This window comes from Penaeus monodon, chromosome 40, assembly GCF_015228065.2.
Source record: "Penaeus monodon isolate SGIC_2016 chromosome 40, NSTDA_Pmon_1, whole genome shotgun sequence".
NCBI classification, from domain to species: Eukaryota; Metazoa; Arthropoda; class Malacostraca; order Decapoda; family Penaeidae; genus Penaeus; species Penaeus monodon.
The window spans coordinates 10526443-10537398 of record NC_051425.1 but is presented as its reverse complement, the minus strand read 5'-3'; the positions used below and the strand labels follow the sequence as shown (position 1 = coordinate 10537398).

The following is a 10956-nucleotide window of genomic DNA, read 5'->3' as shown; positions in this document are numbered from 1 at the left end:
ATCTATCTATCTATCTATCTATCTATCTATACCTATCTATCTCTCCCTCCCTCCCTCCTTCTCTCTCTTCTTCTTCTTCCTCTTTTCTCTGCCTCTCTACCCCCCCTCTGCTCACTCTCTCTCTCTCTTCTTCTTCTTCCTCTTTTCTCTGCCTCTCTACCCCCCCTCTGCTCACTCTCTCTCTTTCTCTTCCATTTCCTTTGAATGATGGTGATCAGGACCGCAGACTGCAGACTGTAAAAGCTATAAACTGTGATCATAAAGTGAGTTAACTCTAGGGCATTGTAGTGTGCTGGTAAAACGGTACACCTGTTAGTAATCACCCTCATCATTTTCACTGACAGTATTATCTTTATCCTTATGTCATTACATTGTTGTTATAATCATGCCCCTTACATCGTACACACGATCACCCGATTCGAACGAACCTTTAGATTGAAAAAATATATTTTCGTTCCATAAGTTATTATTTTTTTATTGTTCTAATAGTCGTTTTAAATACAGTAGCAATGGCAATGGTTGTAAAATTGCCATTACATTAATATTGTCTTCTTTGTCGTTATTATTATCTTTATTTCTGTTACCATTACAACTTATATATTACTAATTATCTTATTGCAACCAAAACACAAAATATGATGATTGTTACTACTATTACTGTTAAGTTCTCTCTGGAAAATGAATGAACTTCACACACACTGCTTTCGTGAGGGCGCTGCAATGTAAGCCAGGATCATTTCACCTCAAAAGAGGATTTAAAGTCTTACGGCCCCGATAAGGGCCAAAGGGGCGTGTTGCAATGAGGCAGCGTCGCAGACGTCAGTGAAGCGGCGGTGCAAGCAGAGGCCGATGTTGCAGCGCAGGCAACTAAGGGAGGCGGCGGCTCCCATTGCGCTCACAGTGTTCCTCCTGCTCATTGGAGTTTCTTGGGCGCGACACTTCGATGAAGGTCAGTGCAGAAAATGGCTCGTTCTGAAGTCAAGGGTGCTGCTGAAGCCGAGTATGGTGCTTACGGCAACATTAGTACTGAAGATGTATGATGATGTGCCGTTAGAAGCGGAAGCGTGATGATTGTTTATGAATGCGTGGTAAACAAGTACTACAGTTGAGCTTTTTGTTTGCAAAGATAATGCTGAAGCCAAGGATAATACCAAACCGTTTAGTACCGATTCTCTTTCCTTCCCTCTCCCTCACACATACTTTATTGACCATATACAAAGTCGAAGAAATGCATTGAGACACTGTGTGTCTATTTAAAACGAAAAAAAAAATCTCCGTGTTCGTGGTTTCTTTGATCTCTGGATACAGAAATATATGAAACGCATTTCCGCTGTAAAATATAAGCACGCCTAGGCCTTTCTGGTGTAAAATTAAGCCCAATGTACACGAGGTGGGCCTCAGAAACGAATTTCAGGTTTGGTTTCAGATTTGGAGGGACGAAGTTTTAAACGATGACGTAAGATAGCAAAGCGCGTTGCCGTAACCCTGAACGCTTCTCCCAAGCATTGGAAAAAAATCCAGTGTGTTTGGGCTTTCCTCGCTCTACCGAAGGCAGCTTAAGATATCTCCCCCCCCCCCTCTCTCTATCTATCTATTTATTTCTCTTTTCGTCTTCTTCTCTCTCTCTCTTCCGCTATCTTTCTTCTTTTTCTTCTGTTCTTCTTTTTCTTCTTCTTCTTCTTCTCTCTCTGCCTCTCCCCCTCTCTATCTACCTATCTATCTGTCTCCCTTCCCCCACCTCTCTCTCTCTCTCCTCTCTCTCTCTCTCTCTCTCTCTCTCTCTCTCTCTCTTCCTTCTTCTTCTTCTTCTTCTTTCAGGTTAATATATAGGACCCAATGTAAGTATGGTGCAACATTCTCCTCCATTATTGATAATAAATGATCATTTCTTTTAATTTCGTTGTTTTAGTTACTGTTATTAGGCGTTCCACTAACTTACTGGCAGTGGCAAATAATGATGAAAATCAGTTTGAATTCAGCTCGCAATTGCAATTGTTGAATTTACTTTTTATTTAACTGGCACTAACAGCTAAGATTACTAAGGAAATTGTAATGATCAGTTCTTAGATAGAATTCAGCGAATGCAAGAAACATTGCTACCTGTCAATAAATCAATGTTGGGGTTGTAAGATCTATATTCAGAGTGTACGTACATGTTGGCAGCACAGGCAGCAATCCGCTGACCAAGTCTGGTATCGCAAAAGCGATTGGAGCGTCAATAAAGATGGATGCAATCATGGAACCTGATACTTTCCCTTTCTTACACTGAACCTCCAACAATAACCAGGAAATATATGGTATATTTTTGGGAGACTCAACAGTCGCAGGGGAATGTTTAAATTACATAATAAGGCAATATCACGTCCAGAAATATCCTAAAAATACTGTAGCGGCGAAATTTGACACTTCTTTAATGAACAACAAAAAAAAGATAAATCATTGCCCATGTATTAGTTAATAAGCTAGTTACTATAGCTTTATGAAAATAATTTGTCTGGAAAAATATTAAACTATGGACAATACGCCTCATTGCAAAAGAATCGAACAGTGTATGTATGATCAGTCGTAAGAGCCAAAAATATCGCCGGTTACTAGTGGACGCTCATGGGCTTCTTTTTGTTATGATAAGCTTTCCCCCCAAAGTTTTTTTTAGATGTATCAAAATTCACACTTTACCTACTATTCTTTATTGGGTATGTAAATATGTATAATAGTAAGTATTCTAAGGGAAGAAAAATACCTGCCGACATATCACATTACCAACAGACATACATGGTGATTTGTGGGCGGGCAAGCCAAGCCCAAGTTCAGTGTGGTCCCAAGCCCGGAGAAATAGAGCGAATGACTACCTAAGGTAACACCGCACTCTCCGTGGAAGGGAAACTGGGGGACCCACAGTACTCACTCCAAGAGCATCACAAACATGAAACTACAATTAGTATCATGATGTGGCCACGGCGTGCTCAGACAGAAAACCTACAGTTAAAAAAAAATACTATACATACTATATATCATATATATATATCATATATATTCTATTTATAACATACGAGAGAGGTATATATATATCATATATACAAATAATACATATATATATATATATATATATATATATATATATATATATAATTATATATATATATATATAATAGATAGATACACAGTATTTCGCCGGAATATAAGGACGCCACCCTATTTTACAAGGATATTCAAGAAAAAACATCGTAGTCTCATCATTTAAAATATTAAAAGGGTTCTGTTGAGAAATAATGTTATGAATCTTTGCATGGAAATGCAAAATTTGACCAGATACCATCGAGACGTTATAGTTTTGTTGACACCGCTCAATGCAAATGGGCTGACAGGCGGACGAAAGTGTAACATTCCCTTCAAAGATTCTAGGATCCATTTTTCCTTTCGATAATGACAAATCCTCCCTAAAGGTAACACAGCTCGTAAGATAAAATAAGACATCTATCAGTGGGGAAAGCGGAAAGCGAGATGATGCGAACATTTTTTTTGTAAATTTGTGATATCACAGGACAGTGGAACTTTCGCTTTTTATTTTATATCGGTATCATTTAGTAACACAATTACGAAATATTTTGTTCTTTCAATATTCTATTCTTAACAATTTTGGCGTAGTTGACTAGCCAGACCCGCCGGCCACAGCCCACGCCCCGTTTTCCCCTCGTAAAGCGGCCGTAAACAGAGGAATTTTTATATACTTTTTAAAAACAAAAGCCGCGTTAAAACGGCAAATCGGTGTTTATTTTAATATATGTGGTTTTTGGTTTGTGTTATTTTGTTTATTTTATGTTTGTTTATTTTTGGGTGTTTGGGGGGTTTTTTTTTTTTTTGTTTTTGTTTTTTGTGTGTGGTGGGGGTGGTGTGTGTGATGTGTGTGTGTGGTGTTGTATGTTGGTGTTAAAAACACATGTCACTATTCTCCTTTTTTTCTTTTTCAGATTGCATCGTTTTACAGGGAAAGGAAAGAGTCCCAGGCATCCTAAACATCACCTTGGAATGACTCCCGGGAATCAAAGTTCTGCTTTTTTTTTGTATTCCATGGAAAAAAATTCCAAAACTATAGTATTCTTTATATTTCCCATCAACATCGCTCTAGATTCCACAATGGTAAGTAGCACGACTAATTTTGTAATAAATCCTTCATTACCAAAATGGTTTCGGGGGGAAATCTACACTGAAGTTCGAAAAGATGCTAGAAGTTGGATTGCGGATTTCAGGCCCACTGGTTAGGGTCCCAAAAAGGTTTTCATGTCGAGAAGGTGAAACCCCAAAGGAGCAACACGACGGTTAATTGCCATGACGGTAAGTACTTAATAAATCATTGTAACACACACAAAAACCCGATATTATATATTATATATATTTTATATATTATAATATATATATATTATATATATATTTATTAGTGAGAGATAACTAATTTAATAAGTAATCCTACCAAAATACAAGTGTTAAAGCTTAAATAACGTAATAATTTATATGATTATAATTAAAAGATTCTTACCTTCAATACGATGTACGTTAGGCACACACTAAACAAAGGAGAAATTATTCAGTAACGCCATGAGACTTCAACGTATGCTCTCAATAAGACTTTACAGCAAAGGAGGTTTTCGAGGTTCCTGCAATCCAAACCCAGGTGGGGGCATTGTTATTTCAGAACAAATCTTTTAGATTTCAGTCATTCAAAAATAAAGTTAATCAGAAGGAAATATACTTTTTTATATTTTAGAATCTTCTCTGAATATAGGAAGCAAGGGACTTCACACACACCACACACACACACACACCACACAACAATCACCCTAAAAATTTATTGTGTGTGTGTGTGTGTGTGTGTGTGTGTGTGTGTGTTCTGTGTTTTTTCTTTGTATTGTATTTTCTATACACTATTATATATATTTTTATGTATATTATATATTTATATATTATATCAAATTAATATATTTATATAAATATATATATATATATAATATATATAATAATATCTATATAAATTATAACACATACACCAACATCAAGTGTGTGGTATGTGTGTGTACATATTAATGTATAATCACAGATTGTCGCATGGCGTGTTAACCATATACGGCAGTCATCCAGGGAGTGTCGCTCATATCGATTACAATTATTGGTTTCCCTTTCACCCAAAGTCATTTGCCGAAGGGATTACCGGTGGGTTTGGGAAGAGAATGACTATGGAGCGGACAGGGAGGTTTCCCTGCCTCCCTATAAGGATCATAATTCACACCGAGTAAAAAAACTCCGTTTTCGAAAGTAAACAGTGCCCCCTTCTTTGCAAGTAAGTAAATTATGTGATACACTCACTCTTACACGATAACAACCCTTAAAAGTCCCTTTTTTTTTATAACTCCACTTGAAAAAATTTTTTTGCAAAGCCAACTTCACTAATAAAAACAAATTAATATCCCCTTAATACAATTTGAAAAAAAAATCAACCTTATACATGATATATAATCAATTATTCCCTTTTTTATTGCCATATCTACCACGCCCACTATCATTACCACAACCTTCAGGGTTGTATGCACACACACCACACACACCACCACGCACGCACGCACCACGCCCACACCACCCAACAACACCCCAAACACCCCACGCACACGCACGCACCGCCAAAAACACACCACACAAAACACACACACACCCAAACACACACACACACACACACAACACACAACCCGCGCACCCACCACACCCCACACACCCACCCACACCACACACACACACACCAAAACACACACACAACACACACACACAAAACCCACAACACAAACACACAACACACACACACAACCACACATACACACACACATACACACATAGTATGTATATGTGTAGTAATTATATATATATATATATATATATATTTTTATATATATATTGAGTGTGATTTGTGAGTGTAGTTTAGTGTGAGCAGTGTGTGTGTGTGTTGTGTGTGTGTGTGTGTGGTGTGGTGTGTGTGTGGTGTTTTACACACATCACAAGGGCTATATATTGAACACACAACACGCGCGTTACGAATCACAGATTTATAATACTATTTTAAATTGATTCCATTTAGGCACCTGACAGTGACGTAAAGGTCCGCTTGTGGGGCAGCAATATCTTGCTCCCTCACGGTTCAAGAACGTGGATATTTCTTCCCTTTTACTGATTCGAAAGGACCGTACCAATGTGAAGGTGAGCAAAGACATTTATTACTAATTGGACTCTCAAAAGAAAAGGAAAGAGGTGGGAGGAGATTTTCGGGGAGGATTGTGCACCGTAATCATTAGCTGGCCGCACTCGGGCGCGATGGTCCAGTTGGATAAAAGGGCCTCGGCCTTCGTGGTCCCGGGTCAATTCCCTCCCAAAAGGGAGTTTAAAAAGGCCCCCCGCGCTCTGATACTTGCCGGCCTGATCTCAGGGCCCGGGGAGAAAACGACATATTGCCTTGAAATCAAACGCATGTGTCGTTAGAGGAAGTCCACCGCCGTGGCAAAAAAACGGTAAACGCGCCGAACCGCGGTTGATTAGAAAGGGCAATCCCAATCAAGTAAGGATGGGATTCCCAAACGACTTCTCAATAATTAATTAGGAGAACCCCGGGGTTTCCCCCAGTGGAATAAATGGCTGTTGAACAAAAAAAATATCTATCTTTTATCTTCTATCTTTCTTCTTCTTTTTTTATATATATATATATATATATATATATATATATATTAATATATATATATGTATACACACCCACACAAATTATTATATATATATATATATATATATGTGGTGTGGTGTGTGTGTGTGTGTGTGTGTGTGGTGTTTTGTGTGTGTGGGGTTGTGTGTTTTTGTGGTTTTTTGTGGGGTGTTTGTGTTATGTTTTGATGTTTTGTGTTTTGTGTGTGTGTTTTGGATTTTGTATTGTGTTGTTGGTGTTGTTGTGGGATGTGTATGTGTATGTGTGTATGTTTTGGGGTGTGTTTTTTGGGTGTGTTTTGGGGTAGGTGTGTGGGTGTGGGTTTTATGGTTTGAGTTAGATGTGGTTGTGTTTATTTTGTTAAAAGTGATTAGTAGCGTTTTGAGGGTCCCCGGGGGTTGGATTTGATGATAAGTCAATAATCCTCACAAAAGGCTGATTAGGCTGGTGAATCACTCCACATTAAAGGGGATTAGGAAACCTCTTTGTCACCCCCTTCTTTTTCTTTCTCTCTTTCTTTTATCCTCCCTCTCTCTCTCTCTCTCTCTCTCTCTCTTCTCTCTCCTCTTCTCCCCTCTCTTTCTCTCCTCTTCTCTCTCTCTCCCCTTCCTCTCTCTCCTTTTTTCCTCTCTCTTTCCTCTCCTCTCCCTCTCCCTTTCCCCTCCTCTCCCCTTCTTTCTCCCCTCTTTCCCCTCCTCTCCTCTCCCCTCTCTTTTTCACTCTCCTCTCTCTCTCTCTCTCTTTTCCCCGTCTCTCTCTCTTTTCCCTTTGCTTTTTTTTCCTTCCCCCTTTCTTCCTCCCTCCCAAATTTCCCCCCTCCTAATTTTTCTTTTCCTTTTTCTCTTTCTCTTTTTTTTAAAATTCTTCTTTATTTTATCCACTATTTTATTTCTTCTCTTACCCCAAAAGGCTAATTTTTGGTGGTGAGGAACTAGTGGGGGTGTGAAAAAACGAAAAAAGGGAGGGAAAATAAAAAGAAAAATAAACAGATTTATTTGATAATAGAAAATAAAAAGAAGGAGAGGAAAGGAGCAGATTTTTTTTTTTTGGGGGGGGGGGGATTGTGGTTTAAAAAAAAAGGGGGGGTAAAAGAGAAAAGAGAGAAAAGTTTTTAAAAAGAGAGAAAGAGAAAAAGCAAGAGGTCTTTTTTTTTGGGGGGGGGGATTGTTTTAAAAGCTCCTAGAAAGAGAGAAAAGGTCGGGGAAGAGAAAGGGGGGCGGGGGGTATTTTAGGGGAGGGAGCTCCCGGGGAAGTCGTACGGGGGGGGGGGGGATTTGGGGAAGCGATCGAGGGGAGAAGGAGAAGGAAAGGGGAGAAAGGAGAGAGAGAGGGGGACGAGAGAGAAAAAGAAAAACAGAGAGACCAGGGTTCTGTTTGTAGCTTAAAGACGCTCCTAGAATAGAGAGAGAAAGGACGAGGTAGGGAGGGAGGGAGGGAGGGTTTGGAGAGAGAGAGAGAGGGAGAGGGAGAGGGAGATGAGGGTGAGGGTGAGGGTGAGGGAAAGCGAGAGAGAGAGAAAAAAAGAGAGAGGGAGGGTTGGAGGAAGGGAGAGCGAGAGGACGAGAAGAGTGTGTGGGAGAGAGAGAACGAGAGAGAGTGTGTGCTTGATAGTTTTTCCTTAATTCGCCCTATGCATGGCAGTGCATTCACCAGCCAATCAGCTTGGTCGCGTAAGTCGCATGGATGAGGTTTGTATTCCAAAGGGCATCCTATATGGCGAACTGGCCAGGAGAACAAGAAGAACCGGTCGCCCACATCTGCGCTACAAAAGATGTTTGGATTCTTGGGAAAATCTGGCAGCAGATATAACAATATATATATATATATATAATAATATATATTATTATATAATAAAAATAATAAATAAATAATAATAATTACATAATAATATATATATATAATATAGAAAATATATATATAAAATATATATAACATAAACATATATGATATATATACAATACATATACATACATACAGTATATATAGATATAAAATATATATATATTATATATATATATATATTATTTTTATATATATATTATATATATTATATATATATAGCATGTTAAATGTATATGATTGTGTTTAAAATTTGTTGTATATATATATATATTAATTAATTATATATAATATATTATATAATCAACAACGGTATGCTCATCTTGCACGTGACCTCTCCCCCAAACCTCGCCATAAACTTACTTCGCTTTCTTCCATGTACCACGACAGCCCGCAAATATCTTTGATATTGTCGCTCAGTCTTGTCTTCGGTTTGCCTCTTACTCTGTTTCCCATCATCATCTCTGTCAGCAAGTTTTTCTTAATACTTTTACTTCTCATTACATGACCAATAAACTTTAATTTTCTCTTGTCCAACAGTCTGTCTTTACAATTTATTTTTCTCAGCACTTCATCATTCGTCTTCTTCTCTGTCCAGCTAATATGCAGTACTCGTCTGTAACACCACATTTCAAAACTATTGAACTTTTTCTTGTCTATCTACTTCAACACCCAACACTCAGAACCATATGATGCAATTGGGAAAACTAATGAGTTCAATAACCTCAGCTTTGTCTGTAAGGTAATGCTTCGGTCTTTCCAGATGTTATTGAGAGCAATTGTGGCGTTTTTGGCAATGGTAATTCTTCTTTTTATCTCTGGTGAATCATCATATGTATTAGTTAAAACAGCTCCAAGATAAGTGAACTCTTTCACATTTTCCACAACCACTCCATTGATTGTAACATGTTCATCATTGTTCATTGCCGGTTATCTTTGAATCTTCATGATCTTAGTTTTCTTGGCAGCCTTTTCGCTTGCTTCTCTAACTTTATCTAGTAGTTGTTGTAGTTCAGTGATACTGCTGGCAATCAAAACTATCATAATTGTAAATACATTGTAGGGGAGATATCAAATAAAATAAAATAAGATGGTCACATTATTAGCAATAGAGGTACATGGTTTGGTTTTTCATTTAAATGCCTGATGGCACTGACAGTTTAAAAGATGCTCCCTTAATTTCTTGTAGAGGCATTAACCAATGAAGATAGTCGCCCTTTATGTATTTATAAGGATACATGTATCAAACTGACATTTTAAATTTTTTTAACCATTTTATCTTCTTTTTCTTTTGTGGTCATGTTTATTTAAGTTTGCTATTGCTACTCTTGCACCAAAGTTTTGTAGTTTTTGTGCTTTCTGTATTTGAGTTTTGTTTATTGAGCCCCATATTTTGGAACAGTAGTTTATAATACTGAGTGCAAGGGACTGTACAACAGTAATTCTCGCATCATTGGGCTTTTGTTTTTTTGTAATTTAGGTATATCAGTGTGAACATTACTTTTTTGTAAGTGTTGTTTATGTGTGTTTCGAAAGTTATGAATCTGTCCATGTGTATTCCTAGATTTTTTACGGAAATGTTTGGTTTAATATGATAGCCTTCAAATTCTATGATTGTGTTTATAGGGATTTTGACTATGTTTTGCCGACTAACTATAGAGATGCACTGAGTTTTATCAGGATTTAGTTTGAGGCCGTTGTTGTCAAAATACATATTTGCTTCTGTTTGAGTCTGTTGAATATTTCTTATCAATTCATATAAATTGCTAACAGGGGCAGCGTGGAGAAACTGAGTCATCGGCATATTGGGCAAGGAGACTGTTGTTTGCAATGGTTGATAGGTCGTTAATGAATAGAGTAAACAAGATCGGGCCTAATATGGAGCCTTGTGGGACACCGAGACTGTTTCTTAGTTGACATATTACGAATTTTAGTTGACATTACGAATTTTGACTGACTGCGTTCTTGTGCATAGATAACTTCTGATAACTTCGGTCAGTTCTATGATTTTTCATTTTGTTAAGCAGGATTTCCTGTAGCATGAGGGTGTCTATAGAGTGCACCAATAATGAAGGAGGGATACATACTACTTCGTACAGTTCCCAAATGTCCTCTACAGCTGTATTTTTGCAGCTGTAGTGGATATTTCATTTGATTTAAAGGTATATGCATACTCCACCACCTCGCCCTGCATCTCATCTACAAACACTGAAATTTGAATGTTAATGAAATTACTTGACATTTTTCCATGAAGCCATGTTTCAATAATGCAAAGGATGTCGATATTTCTCTCCGTAATCATCATTACGAATTTCGTCAAAGTGACCAAGGAGAGATTGCACATTATGTTCGTAGGGGTGGTGGTCACAGGCGTATAGGTTGTCTGG

The 10956-nt window shown here is 37.8% G+C and overlaps 1 protein-coding gene across 1 annotated transcript in view; it reads left to right on the top strand.

The window, feature by feature from the left end:
• The first annotated feature begins 823 nt into the window (after positions 1–823).
• Positions 824–10956, top strand: part of LOC119597752 — a 19887-nt gene continuing 9754 nt past the window's right edge. The window contains exon 1 of the mRNA XM_037947363.1: positions 824–949. Coding sequence (XP_037803291.1) covers positions 850–949 — 100 coding nt within the window. The 5' untranslated portion in view covers positions 824–849. The remainder of the gene's footprint in view (positions 950–10956) is intronic.